This window comes from Martes martes (genome assembly GCF_963455335.1).
Source record: "Martes martes genome assembly, chromosome: 15".
Taxonomy (NCBI): Eukaryota; Metazoa; Chordata; class Mammalia; order Carnivora; family Mustelidae; genus Martes; species Martes martes.
The window spans coordinates 59581049-59605147 of NC_137903.1; the positions used below are offsets into that span (position 1 = coordinate 59581049).

At 42.5% G+C, this 24099-nt stretch overlaps 1 protein-coding gene across 1 annotated transcript in view; it reads right to left on the minus strand.

Annotated features, from left to right (window-relative positions):
* Positions 1-816: 816 nt before the first annotated feature.
* Positions 817-24099, minus strand: part of CATSPERE (catsper channel auxiliary subunit epsilon) — a gene marked incomplete at its 3' end in the record, with an annotated part of 147567 nt that continues 124284 nt past the window's right edge. The window contains exons 18-22 of the mRNA XM_080824512.1: positions 18715-18814; positions 12252-12338; positions 10780-10937; positions 6659-6712; positions 817-970 (exon numbers count right to left, since the gene is read on the minus strand). Of these exons, the coding sequence (XP_080680638.1) occupies positions 817-970; positions 6659-6712; positions 10780-10937; positions 12252-12338; positions 18715-18814 (553 nt within the window). The remainder of the gene's footprint in view (positions 971-6658; positions 6713-10779; positions 10938-12251; positions 12339-18714; positions 18815-24099) is intronic.

Here is a 24099-nt window from a genome sequence, read left to right on the forward strand (position 1 = left end):
GTTCTGCTTCTCTAGTTGAACTCCGGCTATTACAAACACTAATTGTTTGAAAACTCTGGTAACATTTGGATAAATTAAGAAGCTTATGCTGAACATGGAAATCATATTCTAAAACTTAAAACTTAGAGCAGCAGCTTCTCATTCTCAATATAATAAGCTGTACACTTCATGTGTGAATCTACCGCTAGAAAAACTTCTGAAATACATTTAAGAGAGATTATCTAGGACACATTAAGACTTTTATACATAAACTACAGCCATATGAGGTTTCTATGAAAAGTTTCACGCAAATAAATATTTGAGGGGCGCCTGGGTGGCTCAGTCGGTTAAGCGTCCAACTCTTCATTTCGGCTCAGGTAATGATCTCAGGGCTGTGAGATTTAGCCCAAAGTTAGGCTCTGGTCTCAGCGAGGAGTCTGCTTCCTCCTTCCCCCTCCCTCTGCCCCTCCCCCAAGCTAAAAAAAAAAGTATTTGACATATTTACACACTTCCAAAAATGTACTTTCATTCTTAGGAAGGATTTTAATAGGCAAATTTAGTTTTATTTTAATTTTTAAAAAGGTCACATAAGAGCATATATGGAGTACCTTAAGGTAAGGGCAAACACCTTAAAATTAGTAACACATAGTAGATATAAGAATGTCTGTCTTGGGGTAATTTAAGGACATTTTTAGAGCTTGAATTTGTTGATACCTACTATGGGCTTATCTTTAGCATTTCTTAGTCACACACACACTTGTAATATAAGTATATATATATATATATATATACACTCTACATATATATATATCCATACTAAACAAACTTTCATTTTCCCTAATTATCCTTCTGTTTTCTATCATATCTTTTAATTGGCTCATAGAAATACTGTTTATAAATCCTCATGTAATGGAAATAGCTCAAAACCAAAACACTGAAGAACAGCAGCATCAGGATAAAGAGGAAGGCAGCGACCAGGTAGCCACTTGGACTGAAATAAGAGAAAAAAAAAAGTCACTAGAAGTCATCACTCACTTTGGTTCTTAATTTATGTAGTCAAACAATCTTTGAACGGCTAGTTCCTATGCCACCGACAGAAAACAAAGATTAATAAGACATCTTATCTACCCTCGGGATGTTTGCCTTAGTGTTAGAGGTTGGCTATGGAGGAGAATAGACAGTGTGATTAATAGAGTGAGAGAAAGAAATGTAGAATTCATGGGGGCCAGACATTAAGGAAGGCCTCCCAGTGGAGCAGAACTTTGAACTGATTAGCGGAGTTAGCTGGATAGGAGTAGGACTTGGAGCCTTAGAATGGGTTCTCTAGATGAAAATGCCTGGAGGTAGATGAAGAAACGGGTGGGCATAGAGTTTTAGGCTGAGGGAGATGGCTATGCAAAGTTGTGGAGGCATGGGGAAACCTGAAAATCACCCCAGACACTCTGGAACTAAAACTAGTTCAGTATGGTAAGAGCTCAGGGGGTAGGCAGAGTGGTAGAGATGAATGACTGGTGGTTAGAGGTGAGAGAGACAGCTTTTATGAAGCTACAGGGTATGGATTTGGGAAAGATGATTCTGAACATAGAGGGAAGAACGGATGAGTGGGGAAGTATGAGTGCGGAGGGAGAAACCCCAGTTTTGAGGTTTTTAATAATGCAAGTGTGTTGAGGGACTTAATTAGTGGCTGAGGAAGTAGAGAGAAGCAGATAGATCTAAGACAGATTTGGAAGTTAGACTGAATTGATCTTGGAGATTGTTGAGATGTGGGGTTTGAGAGTTAAGGATGTCTCCCAGGTGTTGGCATGCGGTGACTATGAGGATGTCGTCACCATTCACTGATGGAGGAAATTCAGAGGGAAGAAGACTTTAGCGAGGGCATGTAAATACAGCTGGTTTACTGTGGGGCACATTAACTGGAGGCACTGAAGGGTCAATCAGGTGTGTGTGTGTGTGTGTGTGCGCGTGCGTGTGTGTGCATATGCGTACACCACTTACTAGATGCTACTTTCAGCTGGGTGCCAGACATCTCTCCCTTCACCTGGGACTCTGCATGGCTGCCTCCCACCAGAGTGGATTTACCACTTGAGCCAAATGCTGTGCTACTTTCTCTTTGGTGTCCTCCCCTGGTATTTGAATTCAGTTTTTGGTTCCTTTTTAGGCCATAATTATTTATTTTCAGTATTATGGTTTCCCTGGGTCCTAGTCCTCTTACTCTGACCTTCCTCCTATGTGGATACAAGCTTAATCTGGCTCCTGTGAATGGTTTCCTTCTTGGAAGTTAATTACTGACTCGACAAATTATCTGATATGAGCCAGGTATTGGGGTAGTGCCTGGAAAGACAATAATAAGTAATAATAGACATAGTCCCCATCTCCTTAGATAGCTTACATTTTAGTGGGGACATTATTGTTAATCAATGATGAGAAGAGAAATATAAAATTGCACTTGTGATAAGAACTAAGTAGATATACAATGCAATGAAGGCTTACTATGGCCGGATTTAACCTGGTGATAGGGTCAAGAAATGCCTCCATGGGGGAAAAGATAGTTATCCTAAAATTTGAAGAATTAAATGGAAATGTAGTTGGTGAAGTTAAGTAGATAAAGAGGGGAAGGAGGAGTTGCACAGAATGTGCAAAGTTCCTGCTATGGGACAGTATATGGTGAAGGTTGGGGACTGAAAGGTTGGTGGGTCTAGAGCAAAGATGATGAGAGGAAAATAATGCAAGTCAAGATTAGAGAAGTAGGCGGCAGTCTGATTCATTGAAGGCCTTGTAGGCCATGTTGAGGAGTTACCATTTTAAGGAAAGAAACTTCAGTGTCTCAAGTTAAAAAATAGCATTTGAGAAGATCACTTGGGCTTCAGTGAAGAAAATGAACCAGAAGAAAATAGAAATGAATAAGAGGAGATCTGTTAGGTGTCTATTGTGGTAGTTCCCATCTGAGACAACGGTAGCTTGGATTGGAGTGGTGGTGATGGGGTTGGTAAGAAGATTCATTTGAGGGCAATTCAGGAGATTAAATGAATGGGAGCTAGTGACTGTTTGGATGAGCTGAGGGAAACAGAGAAATGAACACAACTCTAGGTTTTCTTGTCTTTTGGGAGGGTTTCTTATTTTCATTTTTGACTCATAGGTATTTGGCTTGTACATTTCAATGTGCCCTTTCCCAAGAGAAGGAACTCTGGAAAACAGGGTTGCCACACTGTTCATCTCCAGAAGGCACCAGTCATATTATAGCCCATGCGAATGGATTCTCTTGGAGCTGCACAATGACAACTGTATACAATTACCCTGTTGGATCCCTTTTAGAGTGGGACAAATAATGGGGCAAGGGAGTGGGTGATAAGATCATGAGATCATTTTGGTGCATGTCCAGTCTGACCAGTCTGTGAGCCACTTAAGAGAAGAGGTTAATAGACAGTGGGATGCACGGCTCTGAACGGACCAGAGTTATGATTTGGAAGTCATGTGTACATAGATGCTTACTGAAGCCACGAGTACGGATGAGCTTGCCAAAGGGAGAAGCTCACAAGACCGGGCTGAGCCCCGAGGGAAATCATTGACTGGCCGGTAAAGGAGGTGAAGACTCTCTTTACTTGAGAAAGCATGGCTACAGAAGTTTAGGAAAACCCGTAAAGTAATATAGCGGTCAAAGGGAAAGTCAACACCAATGAAGCATGAAATGGGATGAGGACTGGCCAATATCTATCAGGTTGCATTTAGGCCAGCTCCAGTTCGAGATGGTGACCTAGGAGGCTCCTGAACTCACCTCCTTCCATGGTCACACCCATGCCATGGCTACCTAAGGGACAGTTCCCTCCAAAAGAAATCCAGAAACAGATAAGGGCAACATCTACACATTGCGTGAGAAAAAAATATAGCCCCATCAGAACGGGTAGAAGAGACTGGGACACAGTCTCACCATAAATCCTAAACCCAGCACAGCAACGTATGACCAGGACAGGACTCTGAGCTTCCAGCTTCTCCCTGGAGTAAAGAGTTTGGGCCCAACATTGAGTCCCAATTCGTGAAAGTTCCACTGGAGGGACAGGTCCCCAAACACTTAGCTCTGAAAGCCACCTGGGCTTGTGTCTATGAGACCCACAGGGTTACAGCAGACAAAATGGGTCCAGAGGACTTGCAGGGCCTATGTCCCCCCTTGCACCCCTCAGCACAGAGACAGTGGACTAAAATGCCCAGCTCCCAGTCTTTCCATGAAAGAGGCCTACTTGCATTCTTTAAAAGCTGCTGCCTGAGGGTCCAGCTTGCAACCAGCCTGCATCTAGGTGCTGATGGAGGTCTTCTTCTTTGGGACACTGACAGGTCTTGGGAACTAAGAAGGCATCTTGGACAATCAAAGATGTGAGAGACAACCAACAGCTAGGGCCAGGCTGAGGAATAAGGTTCATCTCCTACCTGAGACCAGTCCTTCAAGACTGGGAAAGGTGGTTCTTTAGTTCAAAAACCAACCCGGAGAGGTCCCTGGTGGAGTAATTAGACTGAAAGCAGATTGGGTGGTTTAGGAGAAACGGGGATAGAACACAGGGAAAAGGAGACTCTGTAGACAAGTCTTTTGAGAAGTTTGTCTCGCAAAGGAGCAGGGAGAGAGAATGGCAGCTGGAGAGGGATAGAGGTTGAGGTTTTACTTACATCTAAATTAAAAACTTGAGGGTGATTAAAAGCCTATGGGAGGATCTAGTTGAGGGGGAAAGCTGAACATATAAAATAAAAGAGAGGAGAAATCATCGATTTGGAAGTTTCCTTAGAAAGTGGAAAGTAAGAGGTTTCAAACTACCTGTGGAAGAATTATACTTAACGGGGAGAAATAAAATGTCTTTAATTTGAACAGTATGGAAAAAGGAGAGAATGGACCTAGGTGTTAGTAGGTGTGTTTGGAAACAGGAATCAGTCGTATCCCTGCCTGCGGGCTTCTAAGTTCTTGTAATGGTGGAAACAAGCTCGTCTGATGTTTGTTAAGGAAAGATGGTCCAAGGAGGACGCGGATTCGAGGAGGTCAGAGGCAGTTACCTCGAGTGGAGATACTGGTTGTCCAGAGAAAGGTACTAAGATTCTCAGGTGGTGTTGGGGGACCCGCACGAAGTTGGTGATTAATCTGTCCTGTTGTGTAACTTTGTTTACCAATCCTTGGCTGCTCAGGTGTAATCAGAAAAAGTAGGTAGTTGGGGGCTTGCCAGATTTGTGGGGGGGCAAATCCCAGAGGGGTAAGGGAGTAGTAGCAGGTGTTATTGAATACACTTGGAAATATAAGGAAATAGTAAGGAAATATAAGGAAATAGTAAGTAAAAACGGGTGTGTGTTTAAAAGAGGGTTTTGTTTGTTTGTTTTTTGGTTTTGTTTTAGAAGACTCAGGATAAATAACGGTCTGGAAGTGGTAATGGCGCCCTGAGGCACCTGGTGGGGGGGTCATTGGAAAGTAAACAGCCATCACTCTAGAGGGCTGAAGGTGAAGCAGTGGTCCTTGGCGGGGGGGGGGGGGGGAGTGGGGGGGCACATAGAGGGGGAGCTCAGAGGACAGTTGAGGATTTAGGGGAGTTTGCTGGCTAAAAGGTAACAACTCCAAAGGACGCAGTGGAAAATTGGGGGAAGTGGTTGAGTCCTCCAGAAGACAAGTAAGTGCCAAGATCTTTGCCTCCTACAGCCTGATCTCCAGCCAATGTTTGCTTATGAGAAAGGCTTTCGTACTTGGAAAATGGTCCCCGCCCGCTGGCCTCTGCTCTGCCTCTGCTCCCACTTCCAGGGCTCAGGTGTACCAGAGACTAAGCTGCAGACACTACCCTAGGGCTGACCCCCTCAGCTGCACCATTTCCCCCGCCTGCCGGGATCCAGCTCCAGGGAGGCGAGCAAAGAGGTGAACGCCTCCTTCACCGTTGTCTCTCCTCTCCAGCTCACCAGTGCCCCCTTCTGACAGTGGGTACTTGGGTGCACATATGTTCTTAATATTCATCGAAACATAACAATCTAATGAGGAAGAGAAGTCACTGCCAAAGGCCATAGATGTTTCCCGAAGTCACTTAGAAACAACGGGTGTCTTATCTCATTTGTGGGTTATTTACACTATTAATCTTCCATTGGCACAAAACATCAAGGAGTCAGTAACATTTAGAGTAGGGCCAGGAGTAACTTCACTGTTTGTCTTCCATTTTTGGTTAACATTTTACAGAAGAATGAAAGCAAAAAAACCAGACCCAGGACAGAGAAGCAAAGGCATGTGCGAACCCAGTGTTAGCATTAAGACTTTGCTCTCCAAGGAGACTGGAGTCCGGGAATGTGCCTTTCTACCTGTCTCTGGTTACGTCAGAATGATATGGGCCGTGGGTGAGGGCTGACTCAGCCACAGCCACTGTCTCCTCCCAGCCCCCCTGCCGCAGCCCATGATCTGTCCTTTAGGTGGGGTTCAAGGACGTGTTTGATGGGAAGACCGTGGCTGCTGAGGGGATGGGACAAAACGGGACCCCAGCTGCAGCAACAATTCTCAGAAATTCCTTCCTGCTATGTCCCTGGGATAATTGATACATACAATTTGAGGACGTCAACATAAGAGGCAGAAGTAGGAGGGTCCCAGGGAAATGGGGGAGACGTGCTTTTCCTGTCCTGGCTGCCACCCCTGTCTTTTACAGCTTCCCTCGCTAGAGCCTGATTAGGCAGAAGGCATTACCTGGGAATCATTCCGAAGGTCTCTATCGCAAATATAGCTGTTAGGTTACAGAAACTGTAAATGAGACAAATAATATTAACGATGAAATTACATGCAATATATGAAAAGCCTCCCTCCAAATCTTTATGGTAATGATTGACTCATAGATAATCTTAATGAAGGTGTCACTTTCTCAATACTGGAGAGAAGGGATGCATTTACATCACAGCTGTGGTGGTTTTTCCAAACGTGTGACTCGGGCTGCTTGCTGCACGATTTCTCTCGGCTTGTCAGTGCACCCTCACTGCCCTCCTAACATCTTGACATCGTTCTGATAGTGGGTCCCAAGGAGACCATAAGCATAATGTTAATAATAGTCATAATGTTTTACTGAGCATTAGTACTTGTTGAGAATGAATACTAAACGAGCATTTGCTGTGTACCAGGCAGTGGACCAAATGCCCTACATGAGTTATCTGCCTAATCCTCATAGCAACCATTTCTTTTGGAAAGAAACAGAGGCTCAGGCAGGTTAAGCCACTTGCAAAACTTTGCGGTTGTCAGCAGAGCTGGGATTTGAATTCAGGTTTTTCTGCCCAAAGAGCCTGTGACGTTCACCTGATGTAGGCTGACTCAGGAAGCTAAGGATGTTCAGAGCTTGATACAGGGCACTGTGTGATTATTTCTAAAGTTACTATCTCTCACGAGTCAGCAGACTGCTTGGAATGAGACAGGACAGAGCTAAATAAACATTAATGATAGCATTTCACCCATCGTCATGTGGGAGAAAAGAGAAGAAAGGAAATTACCTTGACTGAGCAAAATTAGGGATTTTTACCTGGGTACTTTCATTTAATCCTCAGAATACTGTAAGATCAGTGTTACAGACTCATTTTACAAATAAAGAAGAAGCGCAGAGACTAAGTGATTCGCTTAAGATGACATATCCACCAGTGGCAAGAGTAGGATTCAAACCAAAGTAGACTCTAGAATAATGCCTTCAGGGTCCATCCATGTTGTAGCAAATGGCAAGATTTCCTTCCTTTTTTATAGCTTAATAATATTCCATTATAGATATAGACATGTATCTAGGAATCTATCTATCTATCTATCTACTCTATCATCGTCTATCATCTATCACATTTTCTTTATCCATTCATCCATTGACGGACACATGCATTATTTCCATGTCTTGGCTACTGTAGATAATGCCACAATGAGCAGGAGGGTGCATTTTTCAAGTTAGGGTTTTCATTTTCTTGGATAAATACTTAGGGGAGGAATCATTAGATCGTACGGTATTCTATTTTTAGCTTTTTGAGGAAACTCCATAGTGTTTTCCATAGTGGCTGTGCCAATGTCCATTCCCACCAAGAGTGCACAGGATTCCCTTTTTTCCACATCCTTGCCAACACTTGTTATCTCTTGTCTTTTTGAGACTGGCCCTTCTAACAGGTGTGAGGGGATATCTCACTGAGTTTTTTTACTTTCATTTCCCTGATGATGAGTGATGTTGAGTACCATTTCAGATACCCATTGGCCATCTGTCTGTCTTGGAAAAATGTCTATTCAGATCTTCAGTCTATTTTTTAATTGGATTGTTTGTTTTTGTATTGTATTGTATGAGTTCTTTGTATATTTTGTATAGTAACCCCTTATTGGATGTGTGATTTCCCCAGGTTGCCTTTTCATTTTGTTGATGGTTTCCTTGGCTGTGCAGAAGCTTTTTCATGTGATGTTGTCTCACTTGTTTATTCTCACTCTAGGTGCCTTTGCTTTTGGTGTCAAGTCCAAACAAATCATGGCCAAGACTGAAATCAAGGAGCTTATTATCTATGTTTTTTTCCAGGAGCTTGATGGCATAGGGTCTTACATTCAAGTCTTTAATCCATTTTGAGTTAATTTTTGTGTATGCTGTGAGATAGTGGTCTAGTTACATTTTTTGTGTGTGGCTGTCTAGTTTTCCCAATACCACTTATTAAAGAGGTTGTCCTTTCCCCATTATATATTCTTGGCTCCTTTGTAATAAATTGACTACATATGCCTAGGTTTGTTTTTTTTTTTTTTTTTTGGCCCCTCGATTCTGTTCCACTGATGTATGTGTCTGTTTTTATGCTGGGGCCATATTGTTTTGATTACCAAAACTTCGTAGTATAATTTGAAATAAGAGAGTGTGATGTCTCTCGCTTTGTTCTTCTTTCTCAAGATGGTTTTGGCTATTTGGTTTTGTTTTTTTTCTGTCATTCCATACAAATGTTAGGGTTGTTCTAGTTCTGTGAAGAATACCATTGGAATTTTGAGAGAGATTGCATTGAATCTGTAGATTGCTTTGGGTAGTATGGACATTTTAACAGTATTTGTTCTTCCAACACTGAATATCTTTCCGTTCAGTGGAATCTTCTACAATTGCTCTGGATAGACTTCCGACTCTATGTGGAATAAAAATAAAAGTGGGCACCTTTGTTTCTCATCTTCGTTCCTGATCTTAGACAAAAGACTTTCAGCTTTTCACCACTGAGTATGATGTTAGCTGTGGGTTTGTCCTATATGGCCTTTATTATGTTGAGGTATGTTCCTACTACACCTACTTTGTTGAGAATTTTTATAATAAATGAATGTTGCATTTTGTCAAATGCTTTTCTGCATCTACTGAGATGATCATAGAATTTTTATCCTTCATTTTGTTAATGTGGCATATCACATTGATTAATTTGCAGATGTCAAATCATCCTTGCATCCCTAGAATAAATCCCACTTTATCATTGTATATGATTCCTTTTAATTATTGTTGAATTCAGTTAGCTAATATTTCATTGAGGATTTTTGTATGTATGTTCATCAAGGATATTGATTTGTAATTTTCTTTTCTTGTAGTATCCTTGTCTGGCTTTGGTATTAGTAATGTTGGCCTCACAGAATGAGTTTATAAATTTTCCTTCCTCTTATATTTTTTGGAAGAGTTTGAGAAGGATAGATATTTTTCTTTAAATGTTTGGTAGAATTTTTTTTGTTTGTTTGTTTGGTAGAATTTATCAGTAAAGCCATCTGGTCTTGGACTTCTTTTTTTTTAATTTTTTAAAAAATTTATTTATTTGTTAGAGAGAGAGCGAGCGAGCACAGGCAGACAGAGTGGTAGGCCGAGGCAGAGGAAGAAGCAGGCTCCCCGCCGAGCAAGGAGCCCGCTGATGTGGGACTTGATCCCAGGATGCTGGGATCATGACCTGAGCCGAAGGCAGCCACTTAACCAACTGAGCCACCCAGGTGTCCCGTGGTCTTGGACATCTGTTAGTTGAGAGGTTTTTTTCTTATTGATTTGCTCTCCTTACTAGTCATCAGTCTGATCACATTTTCCATTTTTTCATGATTCAGTCTTGGTAAGTTGTACATTTCTAAGAATTTACCCATTTTTTTCTAGGTTGTCTAATTTGTTGGTGTATGATTGTTCATAGTAGTCTCTTATGAGCCTATATATTTCTTTGGTATCAGTTGTAACTTCTCTTTCATTTCTGATTTATTCGAGTACTCTCTCTTTTTTTTTCTTGTTGAGGTTAGCTAAAATTTTGTCTATCTTATTTATCTTTTTAAAAACCAACTCTTAGTCTACTTGATCTTTCCTATCGTCTTTTTAGTCTCTATTTGATTTATTTCCTCTCTGATCTTTTGATTTCCTTCCTTTTACTAACTCTAGGCTTTGTTCTTTTTCTAGTTCTATGAGGTGTAAAATTGAGTTGTTCGAGATTTTTCTTCTTTCTTGAGGTAGAGGATTTCCTTCTTTATTTATACCTGAATAATGCTTCATTGTATATTTATATATACCATATTCTCTTTATCACTCAGTCATTAATGGACACTTAGGTTGCTTCCATGTCTTGGCTATTGTAAATAATGCTGTTATCAACATGAGGGTATACATAACTTTTTGAGTTAGCATTTTGTGAAACTCTTCTTGTAGTGGTGACCCCAGACTCTACGGCATTTTTATTTTTCCTACTAGCTATGGTCTTCCCTCTTGCCTTCTGTGATGTTGCCATGTTTTAATGTAACTCATTTATTGGGCTTTGTAAAGTAGGAATTGTATTCAACCGCGTCATTATCCCTTTAAACAAATGCTAGAACTATTATAATAAAACATCTATATTCACCTATAGTTTGGATCCAGGATCTTCACACGAAACACATACATTCCAGAATGGTCCCCAGGCCAAATTAAATGGTTATAGTTAGACTTGTTGATTATCTCATATGGTTGATTTAAGTCTCCTGGTTTTCCAATAGCATAAGAAAAACAGTGTTTATAGTTCTGAATAGGAAACAAAGATTAAAAACCTTAAGGTCCTTCTCTAGGGGAAGAGGTGTTGGAGATTATAGGGGAGAGGAGAAAGTATGCAGTAGCTAGGGGGGAAATGGGAATGAACTGGAGGAATACACTTATGTTTGTTGGGCAGTATTGCAGGACTGTTTTAATCATGAAATGAAGATGAAACAAATCCGAGTGGTTATGTATTCCTTTGACCAGAGTCAGCTGCCAAGGCAGATAGTTGGGATTTAACTAGGGTTGTGATTTAGCCACACAAGTCTAAAGAAGTGAGAGGAAGGAAGAAATTGAGGGTACACATTAATAGAGTGATAAAATTATTGACCATGGAATTTAAGCAGCATAAAGAGCAAGAAGAGAACCTGGGGTCAGGGTGGGGGTGGTTGGGTCATTTTGAGGTCGAAGGATTGTTTGAAGGATTGTTAGAGTAAAGGTTCTAGGGTTATGGTGCTGGAAGGATAGGACAAGGTAGATGGAAAGTGGGATGTTTGGAGCTGCGAATACAGAGGATAATACAATCATTTGTATGTATCTGTCTTGACATTCATAGATTCTGATGTAGAAGCAAAGTAACATTCCTGTTGTAGGGTTTAGATTTTTATGGACCCAGGTACCATATAGGTCACTTTTATTTATGAGATACGATTTGATTCTCCAAATAACAGAAACTAATTTCAATTCAAGAAAAGTTTGATTGAAAAAAATTGAAAGCAGTATAGGACTGATAGTTGGCATTCAGACATGATATTTCAGTTGTTTCTGTTTTGTTTAAAGATTTTATTTATTTGAGGTAGAGCGAGAGCAAGAGAGTGAGACAGCATGGGGGAGGGAATGTAGAAGGAGAGGGAGAAACAGGTTCTCCACTGAGCAGAGAGCCTGATGTGGGGCTCAATCCCAGGACCCTGGGATCATGACCTGAGCTGAAGGCAGACACCTAACCGACTGAACCACCCAGGCGCCCCATGATCTTTCAGTTGTGCAAGAATTGATAGTTCAGGTGTTCTTTAGAAAGACTCACTCTCAATGCTTCAACATGTTTGTCAGTCATTTAATAAATCTAAAAACACAGATTTTCAGTTAAAAAAAAAATGAAAAAGTTGTTAGTAACACAGGAACCATGGACTATTAAACAGAAATTAAGATGATACATTACTGAAATCACAATATTAATCCAACAGAAAAGTTGGATTTGATTTGCAAAAACAAACTTAAATCCAAAATGTTTCCATCAAAGTTTGGTTAATCCTGAAATGCCAAATTAGTTATTATAAATAACATTGGCTGGGTTATTTTCCTTACCTCAGGTCCCCAGGCTTCTTCAAGTGGGAGGTTCTGGTTAAGCTTCGTCATTGACTTCCACGTCTGGGCTTCATTTAAACAACCACTCTGTCAAAAAAATCGTACATACAGGAATTTAAGAAGCAAATGTGGGAAGAAGAACAGAGAAGAGACAAACCTAGAAAGAGACTCTTAACTACAGAAGACAAACTGATGGTTGCCAGAATGGAGGTGGGTGGGGTGGACGGGTTAGGTAGGTGATGGGGGTGAAGGGGGGCACTTGCGATGAGCCCCAGGTGTGGTGTGGAAGTGCAGAATCACCGTATTGGACACCTGAGAGTAGGGCACTGTACATTAATTGGAGTTGAAATAAAAATGTATTAAAAGTTGTACACACGTATGTTTGTATATAAATTTATTCATAAGTATTTAGTATATTTAATGTCATTGAACAATATATATTTAATTCTTTTCATTATTTAAATGTTTGTTGCTGTACAGGGGAACAACTGAAGTTTGTATATTGACCTTGCACAGAAGAACTTCTTAAACTCACTAATATTGAGTGTTTCAGGGGAAGTCATGTTATTTGTGAATATGACAGTCTTCTTGCTTCCTCTCCAATCCTTATACTTTTATTGTTACTGTTTATTTGCCTTATTACAGAGATCAGGAACAATGTTGTATAGAAACAGTGATAACTGGCACCCTTGTTTCACTCCTGACTTCAGAGAGAAAGCTTTCAAATTTTCACCCCTAAGTAAGATCTTTTCTTTTCTTTCTTTCTTTTTTTTTAAAAGAATTTTTATTAATGGGTGCCTGGGTGGCTCAGGTGGTTAAACGTCTGCCTTTGGCTCAGGTCATGATCCCAGGGTCCTGGGATCAAGCCCCATGTTGGGCTCTCTGCTGGGTGGAGAGCCTGCTTCTCTGCCCCCCCACCTGCCTCGTGCACTTTCTCTTTCTCTCCCTCTCACTCCCCCCCCCTCAAGAAAGTAAATAAAATCATTTAAAAAAAAGAATTTTTATTTATTTTTTTGACAGAGAAAGAGAGCACAAGCAGGCGGAGTAGCAGGTAGAGAGAGAGGAAGAAGCAGACTCCCCACTGAGCAAGGAGCCTGATGTGGTGCTGGATCCCAGGACCCCAAGATCATGACCTGAGCTGAAGGCAGATGCTTAACGAACTGAGCCACACAGGTGCCCCAGTAAGACGTTTTCTAAGGATTCTTTTTTTTTTTGTACTTACGTTTTATTAGGTTAAGGTAGTTACCATATACTTACAATTTTCCAAGATTTATTTTTGGGTTACTCATTTTTTTTAGTAAGCGCCATGCCCAATGTGGGGCTTAAACTCATGACCCTGAGAATTCCAAGATTTATTTTTAAAATAATGTTATGTATGAATAATTTTTTAATTAAATGACTTTTCAATTATTATAATAACCCATGCCCATTCTTCATTCTGTCACTAGGGTAGATTTCTTTGATTTTCAAGTGATATTCCAACTCTCTAGTTAGGAGATAAACAAAGCTTGTCTGGATGTGTGATTTTTAGAAACACTGCTGAGTTTGATTTGCCAGTGTTTTGGTTAGGCGCATAGCGTCTGTGGTCATGGTGTGATCAGCTCATAATGCCCGTTTCTTTTAAGGTCCTCATCAGGCCCTCCTGGATTCACAAAATGAACTGGGAAGTACTTTCCCCACCCTAATACTCTGGAAGAGTTTTTAGAAAACTGAAGGAAAATTTTCCTTTAATGTTTAGTAGACTTCATCAGGAAAGGCATTTGGGATTAGAGATGTCTATTTTTGGATTAGAAATGTCTCTTTCTTTCTTAGAATATAAGAAACTTTGGTAAATTGTGTTTTCCAAGGCAACTGTCTGTTTTATCCATTTCCTTGTTGTCAAAATTTGTTAATATAAATTTGTTTATAGTAACCTCTATTATTTGGGCTTAAAATGGTGATATTCTCTCTCTCTCTCTCTTTTTTCCATTTGTCAACTAGAAACATGCTATAAAGAGATGTTTCCCTTTTCTACTATTTCTTGACTCACTGGTATAGTTCATTTGGGGACGGTAGGATAAATGTTTATCCTTTTTATTTGTCAGTTTTTAAAATAAGGAGTTGATTTCCTATCATTCTCCAAAGGTGACCTTTTTGAAAAATTCATTATGAACTCATAGGTTTAACATATTTAATGGGTTTGACCAATATTGCAATAACTATCTGTAAGGAAGCTCTAATTGTCCCATCTTTAGACAAACGTCTTCAAGTTGACTTCTGGTTGCTTTTGACATGACCCTAGCAGTCTTTGATAACTCCTTGCTATTGGGTACGTCAAACTGTTCCAAGCTCATCATGTTTGTTTCCTCCCCCAGGCTTGGAATCAGCTACTTATCTAAGAATCCCCAGTTACTTTTAGTGGGAAATGATATTTCAAGAACAGCCATGTGGGTACTGAGCAGTTATGTTTCTAGGGATTTTAATGGGCAGTGTAGGAAAAATTTATCTCGTTCTCTCTGAATAAGACAGTTACATATTTATATCCAGATCGTATGAGTTTCTAATACCTCATGAGTTTACATTGAGTCCTGTTCAAATTCAGGATGTTCTAACTTCTATACTACATATGCACCTCCTCGCTTTTATTTCAACAGCACTTGAAGAATGATAGTATTAGAATATCTCACATTACACATCTCACAAGATCAGAATAACTCATATAAATATTACCCCCTCTATCATGATTACTGAAAAGTTGTATTTTCCCCAGCGTACACTCTCATATTCTCCTAGCATATTTTATAGTTGTGTTATATCTTTATTGTCAGAGAATACGTCCATTGTATAGTATCCTTTTTCCCTTTTAATCCTCACTTTGCTTCAGTTTTGCAAATAACTCCATACTACATAATGCTTTCCTCTAGTCCTTACGTTGATATCTCTTTAGTGATTTTGGTGGTTTGAAGTTCATTATCTAGTAAGTTACTCAGGAAGGGCTCCTGGGAACAATATCATCTGAGCGTTTGACATGTTACTAGCAGTTTGTGCCTTTTCTAGAGTCATCAGTTTTGCTGAATATAAAATCCTTGGCTTGTGTTTATTTTCCTTGAGTATCTTAAATATTTTACTCCATTTTTTCCCTGGTATAAGGCATTGCTATAAAAATAATAATTTTATTTTATTTTCCTTATATGTAAATTGCTTTTTTTTTTGCCTAGATGGCCACTTGGGTTAGCTGTTCTGATTTGATATTTTGAGTATATGCTATGCTCTTTCAATATGAAGCTTCAAGACTTTTTTGCTTGGGGTGGGGTAGAGATGTTTTCTGGAATGATTAGCATCAGTTTTGTTCCTTTATTCTGGTTTTCTTTTTTTTTCTTCTTTTAAAAGATTTTATTTATTTATTTGACACAGAGAGAGAGACAGTGAGAGGGAACACAAGCAGGGTGGGTGGGAGAGGGAGAACCAGGTTTCCCACTAAGCAGGGAGCCTGATGCGGGGCTCGATCCCAGTACCCTGGGACCATGACCTGAGTTGAAAGCAGATGCTCAACGATCGAGCCACCCGGGCGTCCATCTGGTTTTCAGATGGCGTCCATTTGCCCATCTATTGGATCTTCTTTGCCTATCTTCAGTATTTGTCACTTTTTTCTTAAGTCCTTTTTATCCCATTTTTTTCACTTTAAAATTTTTCTTCTTCTAATTTCATGTGTCTTTTAAAGCATTCTCTATTGTTCATTTTCATTTTTAAAGGGCTATTTTCATTGCATATAGAATTTTGGATTTGGAATTCATTTCCTTTCAGTAATTTAAAGATATTTTTGTTCAGGGACACATGGGTGGCTCAGGGGGTTAAGCAACTGACTCTTGATCTTGGCTCAGGTCATGATCCCAGCATTATGAGATTGAGTCCTGCATTGGGCTCCATTCTGGGCATTGGGATTGCTTCAGATTCTCTCTCTCCCTCTCCCTCTGCCTTCCCCCATAAAAAAAAGGAGGGAGGAAGATATTTTTGTTCAAAGTTTTCTGGTTTGCATTATTTCTATAAAGAAATCAGCCTTAAGTCTTATTGCTACTCTCTCGAGAGTAACTTTTCTTTTTTTATTTTGGCTACCTTTAAGGATTTTCTCTTTGTTTTTCATTTTTAAATGTTCACAGTAGCATTTCTGGATGAAGATTACTTTTCCTGTGCCTCAATGTCTTTTGCTTTTTGGGAAAATACTGCTTCTGGCCAACACTCTCTCTTTTCTTTCTAGGACCCCAGTCCTTAGATCTAGGCAGTAAATCTCCATTACGTGCTTGTCTATATTTTCAATCAGCTTATCTCCCTATGCATAGTTCTGGGCATTTCCTTCTGACCCCTCTGCCAGTTGACCAATTCTGTTTTCAGCCTCCTAATAGTTGAGTCCCTAATTCCAGTTACTGCAATTTTGATTTGTTTTTTTCTAGAAGTGATTGGCAGCTCAGACAGAGGCATGGATGAGGCTGAATGATTGATGTTTAAAGTGGCCATCGGGCGCATCGGAACAACACTGGGGATGACTTGGAGATATGGGCAAGATGTTGGCTGGAGGACGGACCCACAGAGCTCAAGTTAGATGGGAAAAGGAGAGGAAACATGGGATGGCAGAGAGGGAGAGGGCAGAGGGCTCTATCTGGTGGATGTCTAGACAGTGTAAGGAAAAGCAAGGGTGAGAGGCATAGTGGGAAGAACACCCACAGAGCTAGAGAATTGGGGGTTGAGGCCATAGACTGGAGTGTTTGCATTTAAATGTAATTATAACGGGGTGGGGGGAGCTGCGTTGGTCGAGGCAGCCTCTGTTGTGCAGCAAACCCCGCTCCTCAGGCTCCTCAGGGCCCTCACGCATCGCAGTTGAATTCCTGCTCACACGTAGTCCAGTGCCGATGGCCCTGGGGGCAGGGATGGTCCCTATGGGTGGCGCTCCTCAGAGTAGAGGATCAGGCTTCTCTGTGTCGTGGCTCCTCGAAGAGTCCCCTCACCGGACTCCTCTCATCCAGCTTGCATCTCTCCATCTCTAGCTGTTGCTGGCATAGACTGCTAAGGAGGAAGCTAGGGAGCTCGGGGGCTCATGGGGACCCTTCTCCAGCACCTCATCGTGGAAGGGACACCTCTCGCTTCTGCTCATTCCACAGCATGAGAGCCGGTCACATGGCCCCACGTAGCCGCACATGGGGCCAGAAGAGGTCCTTCCTGCTTAGAAAGCTTCTTCCCAGCAAAAACTCAGAGGACCTAACTGTAATTGCTTTCAGGGCAGGAAGAGAACCCATTCCAGTTCTCAGTATGTGACAGCGGCAGGGGGAGATGGGGTCCATGCCGTCTGGGTGACAGGGGCCTCAAACAAAGGACGCTGTGATTAGGGTGAGGAGACGTGGATCTGGAAACGACAGTGTGGGTTAGGAAGCAGTTGGATTCCACAGCCCATCAAGAGTACCCTTGATCTGAGAGAAAAACAGGGGAAATTATATTTTTTGAGGAATGTCTCCTGAAGAAGTGTCTAGGGTCATTTAGCCCTACGGTGCATCAGAAGAGTTTGACAAGGTGGAGAGTAAGGGGAATCTGGGCCCATGCAAGACGGACAGAATAGTTTAGGGACAAGATTGTGAGGACAGAGTAGGCCGGAAGGACTCACACTTCGGGGGCGGGACAAGTGTAGGAGGGATGTGGTGGGATGGATTTGTTCGACCCCATCATTGAAGGATGGTTCTTGCCGTAGCCTGGAGCAGGTAGCAGGTGGAACTCGTCTCTTGGCCGCTACCTGGGTGGGTTCTCCTTCTTGGAGAATTAAGGTCTCTGATCGATGAGAAAGCTCTTTGGGAAGGAGCTATTTCTGACTTTGTTTGAGCACTAGATTTCTGGGGAAAAGCCAGAATCCACATGCTGTTTGTGGAGACGCTCGGTCGTGATGGGGAGGCCCTCAGGAGTGGAGTCTGGGGGCCGGAGGAGGTGAGGCCTTTCTGCCACGGCCTGCAAAGTGGAAAGGGTTGTCAGCAAGGAGGCTGAGATTGACCAGTCAGAGGGTGGAGGGAAACCAGAGGAGTGTGGGGACAGCGAAGCCAGGGTCAGTGGGTCAAATGATGCAAGGAAGTCAAGTGAGAGGAAGCCTAGAGCGCGTGTCTTTAAAGTAGCACCCGCCAGATGAATGTGCGAGAGCCGAAGGCAGAGCCATAAATAATCGAACACTGACTACACTGTGGAGACAAAAGAAAACACTCACCTACGATTGCGTCACCCTATTATAAACATTATTTTCTTTTTCTGATCCCTTTACGTCTGTTTCATATGACCAAGGCTTCTTTTGTCGTAAATGAATTTCAGTAGCCACAAGATATCACACACAGGTCCTATTTTTTTTCTACCCACATGCAGTCAGTTCTACTTTCCTTACATAATTTATATACAGATGGAAAATAGATCGGCAGGTGTCACTGCGTGCCAAGCTCTACTCCAATTCAAAGACGCCTACCTTCTTCATGGTGTTATTAAAGCTGTAGTCGTTCCTGCCGTGTATTTCCCACACGATGAAGTTTACTTCGACGTCTTCGATGTAGCCATTGCCATTGTGTCTGAGCAAGACAGCGGACACAACAACAATCCGTTAGAGCAGAAGAGAGAGCTTGAGAGCTGCGGCCCTCCCGTCCGACGGGCTTCTCTGAACAGCGCTGCGACCCCTGTGGAGTGACTTAAGGTTCTCAAAACCTCAGTATTGTCACTTCTCTGTGGAGTCATCCCAGTACCTATCGTATAGGCTTCCTTCAGCTCTCGAAATCAACCTCCTAGGAATAAAGCAGGATATGTTTGCCTTTTTCACAGTTGGAAGCGTAAATGCTGTTCACTTTGACAGGAACCGTGTGTTGAGGGGGCGAGGGTAGCCGAGTCGGCTGGGAGCAGGCAGAAAGGACTGAGGAAGGAGGAAGGGCACAGCGAGGGGACCCTGGGGTCATTTAATCAACAAGTATTCATTGGGTGACTGTTGCCTGCCATGGGATCGCTGTGATGAGAGCGGAGATGCTCCAGAACTCCCGGGGTCGGGGTGGGGGGGCCCGGCTGGAAGACGGGGCTCAGCGTCAAGGGGTTGGCGGCAGCAGGGAGAGCTGAGGTGGGGTCCCGAGAAGCAGAAGGGGTCACCAGCTCCTGGGAGCCACAGTCACACGCAGCCCAGGCCAGAGAGCTCGTCATGACTTTGACCCACAGCAGACCCCCACAGACAGTCCTACCCAGACAGGGTGCCCACTCCCCGGGTGCCAGCGCTGGACACAGAAGCCCCACTGAGCTTAGAGTACTCACCCCAAACTCAGTGCATTTCAAAAAAGATGCTACTTCAGATTAAGATTTTTTTTTTCCTTGCGCCCGTATAAAAATAAGGGCTTGAGCCCAAAGCTAAAGTTCACTTAGTGGTAAAGTTACACCTGTGTATTACCAGAGCTTGCAACTGTTTCAAACACCGTCCTCTCTTCTTTCTCCCACCATCATTGCCCGTTTTTCTGAATGGGATTGTCCCCACGCCCACTGTAGATGGAAATTTCACTTAGGACTTTGCTCCCAGGCACTTGCTCCTGGGCTCTGACTCTTGGACTGTTGCCCCAGGGTCTGCCACGTTCTCTTGCTTCCCATCTCCGTGTGTATCCATCAGATCACAGGACCTTGACCATGGTGTTTCCTGACTCTCAGCCCACATCTCTGCTGGACACCACGGGATACCGCGGTCGCTCTACGCATGGGCTACAACTTGGCACCATCCATTCCTGCTTATAAAGGCCTGATGACTCACAGACCTGCACCCTTGGGGCTAATAATACGTTATATGTTAATAAAAAATTAAAAATAAAAAAAAACCCCGCACTTGTCCCACTCACAAATTGGGCAGGACATCTATACACATCTGAGAAGTTATTTTACTTCCATCTTAATTCATTTTTAGAAATCATAAAGACATGAACTCAGGTGTGAGTAACTAGGGGTTAGAGTCGTGGTGGTTGGTGTCTTTCTTGGTACAGGAGGAAGGTCCTAGAGAACTCTAAACTCTAATTAAAGTTCTTCCCGCAGGACAATGCACACATGTGTGTGACACACTCGATTGTGTCTGCAGTTTCGGGGACTTGGGTCAGGCTTTAGCAAAGCTCTCATTCGGGGAGCTTTGGAAGGTGTAGCAATTTTTTCTTCCTGCATCTTCCAAAAGCCATCAGATTCTTGAATTATTAAGAACTCGTTGTAAAGTCATACGTTTTATTTATCAAATTTTAAAACAATCTTCATTGAACTGGGAGCGGATGTTGGTGGCCGCGGGAGAAAGCAATAAGCTATTGTGCCATCTAGTGGCTATAAGGATAAACTACATGACCCGTACTGCCGGGGTTTATAAATGATCTTTGGTAATACTTAACTGATTCATGGAGAATATGGGACAAAAGTACTTGCCCGGGTAAGCCTGACTTATTTTTATTAATGTCCATTAGTAGGATACGACACCAGTGAAACCTGAGAAATTCAGAAATGTCACTAGTGGGCAACTAACTTCTCTATACTTTATAACTTCTCCTTTGTGACATTTCCGCTGTTGATCCATTGGACACATACGCTTTCAGTCCCGTGGGACCTTCAACCCAGTGTACTGACCGTGTCTCGTACTTTCTGTTTTGTGATGTTGTAATAGCTCGGTTATTGATCCCAGGAGAACTGGAAGCAACTTGCCTTATCAAGTGGCTCCTGGTAGCAGAGACTAAGTTGCCTCACGAAGGACACGCTGCCACGTGGCCCGAAGTGTTGTCGCAGGTCTCTGACCCCTCCCCCTCCCCCACAGTCTTTCACCTGCCCCTTGACCTCACCAGACATCCAGTCCTGCCTCCCTCTGCTTTCCTCCTCCTGGTCGTTCCCTCCCCGCCCCGCGTCCTGGCTTCACTCAGTGGCTCTCGCCCTGCCTCCAACATCTCACCCCACCCTTGGCTGTCACACTAGGCCTCCCGCACAGGCTACTTGAGAAATTCAAATATGCGCCACCGGCTGCTCCTGCTCGCAGTGTCTTAAGTCAGTTGTGCCTTTGGTGTCCTCTGATAATCTTTCTATTGGTCCGTGGCCAGCCCTTCTCATATTTACCCTCAGTGACCCTGACACCCTCCTCAAAGCTTCTCCTCAACCCCTCAGTTCTCCCAGGGTGCACGTGGCCCTTTCTGTTTCATGTGAGTAAACTGAGGCTGTCAGACATGACTTCTCTCAACTCGCACACTTCTGTTTCGAAACCCGTCACTTCCTACCTTTAGTTTTACGCCCCACCTCCCTCCCAAGTTTCAGAGGATGAATTCCTCTTCTTCTTTTAACACGGCCACCTGGGCCTTTGATCCTACTGCCCTAGGTTCTTCACGGGCCTGGCTCCTACAGCTAATTTTATTCTAATTAGGAAATAGTTCAAATATGCAGAAAGACACAGAGAAAAATGTGAAAACTGTTACGTATCATTTCCATCCAGGTGTTCTACTTTTCTTATCCATAAACATATCCATAAATCATATATAATATTGTTTTATGAGTTTACAAATATACATACAGAATATTACACTGTAAGGATCTTTGGGCAGCCTTTTTCCCCCCCACTCAATATTAGGTTTTGAGATGGATCCATAGAAGTTTCCAGTTCCTTGGTCTCTGTTTTCCTCAGCAGCGGCTCCCTCCTGACTGCCCGTCCTTCCCTATCCGACCTGAACTTCTTGGCTGATTCCCTTTTACAAGCATCTTACTTCAGGCATTTTAACTGCTGAGCAGCATTGCATTGGCTACGATGTATCCACCTAATTTGCTATGTTTCATTATGTCTATTTCACCCCCATTAAAAGAATCTATCCTTGAAGAGGCCATAAACAAACATGTCAGCCACCTGTCTTTTTCACTGGGTCTATGGTAAGATGCCATGAGGTAGCAGGAAAAGTCGGAGCGTGTGATATCCTGGAAGCCAAATGAAGAAAATATTTCGGGTACAAGGGAATGATCAGCTGTGTAATGCCGGTTAACGAGATCAGCCAGGGGGAGTCCCGAGGACTGAGCAGTGGGTGTGGGGATGTGGTGGTGGTAAAAGCCTGACTGGGAGGGATGGGGGACGAGAAGGAGGAGAGTTGGTGACGGTGAGGACAGTAGCTACACGGGTAGTGGGCGTCATCAGAGGGTTTTTCCCTGTTCTCGTTTTCAGTGAGGGAAAGGACGGCGGATTTCTCTGATGATCCAGGACAGGGGGAAAAACCGATGATGTGGGAGAAGGTGGGCGGAGGTTCTTAAGTAGGAAAGCGGGTGGGGATCCAGTTCACAGATGGAGAGAAAGGCCTTAGATACACAAATGTTCACCTATGATGATAGGAAGACAGACGGAGCTCGCGGGTACAGAGAAGGTGGTAGAGGTTGCGGAAGGTCTCTTCTCACTGAAGTCGCTGGGACTCGCTTCATCTTCCCCATTGTCTCCTCTCATCTATCAATTATCTATCCAAGCCCCTGCCTATTATAATCACTAATTTTTCTCATAAATGATTCCTGTCCTTTGTCCGATCATTTGTGTTTTTCCTCCATGGACCACCAATACGGTTTACTACCTGTCTCGTGCTATTTGGACGTATTTCTCTGAAGTTCATCTTCTCCCTTCTCCCAGAGAGGACTAGCTAAGGCAAATATTTGACCGTGCCGCTCTACCATAGTATGGACAGGAAATCTTCTGTGATCCGGACTCTACTGAGCTAATTTCCCTTGTCATGACACTTCGTGCCTTACTTTATGCCCCAACAGCATTAGACATCTTCTTCCTCAAACCATCACTTTTGCGTGAAAGCCTCGCCCAGTGGAGCTCATTGCCACCTTCCCCACTTCTCTTCTTCCCTCTCTGCCTTCTGCTAAATATTTATTATCCTTTAAGACTCCGTGACTCAGATCAAATGTAAGTTTTCTGGAAACATTTCCCAAAGCTCCTCTCCCTTCTGTAGCTGGGTTGGATTCTTTTGAGTTTCCTTTTTATTATTCTGTGTCAGCTAATATGTTTATCTAATTCATCAGACTCTTAAGCCCTTGAGAGAGGAAATCCTGTCTTGTTTATCTTTGAATTCCCAGGGCCTCGCACGGTAAAAGGTTCAGAGGTGTTTAATAATAATGAGTTGAAGAGAAGAATACACTTCTCTGGGAGAGAACATTAAGATTATTTATCCTTGGAGGATTAAGACGCTGCACAGAACAAAAACAAAACAAATGAAGAGCCTGGGAAGATGGTCGGGTAGGAGGACTCTGAGCTCACCTGTCCCATGTTTTCAACTTGGCCAGTCCCAAGTTAATAAACCAGAGAGCAGTGTAAAGGCTGGAGGAGGGACAAACTCCACAATTAATACAGAGAAGAAGAGAGGTAGGAAACACCAATGCAATAAAAATGAATATTTCTGTAAAAAAAAAATCAGTGAAGTAACTCACAAAAAAAGGACATAAAATATAATAACATATGCCTAAAACATGGGGAGAAGAGCAAAGAATGGGTTCAAACTTCGATGACCCTGAACTTCATACACACTGCTACATGCAGAAGAGGTTATATGCAAACCCAAGGGTAACCATATATCAAAAACCACTAATAAACATGAGAAGAATAAAGTGAAAGAAATCCAAATACATCACTAAAGAAAATCAATGAAACATGCAAGAGAGAAAGACAAGACCAGAGAAAAATCTTCAGAAAGAACCGCACAAGTAACAAAGTGGCAATAAATACATATCCGTCAATAATTGCTTTGAATGTAAACGGACTAAATGCTGACACGGGGCATCAGAACGGAGGGCAAAAGGACAATCTCGCACAACATGCAAAAGAATGAAACTGAACCACGTTCTTTCCCCA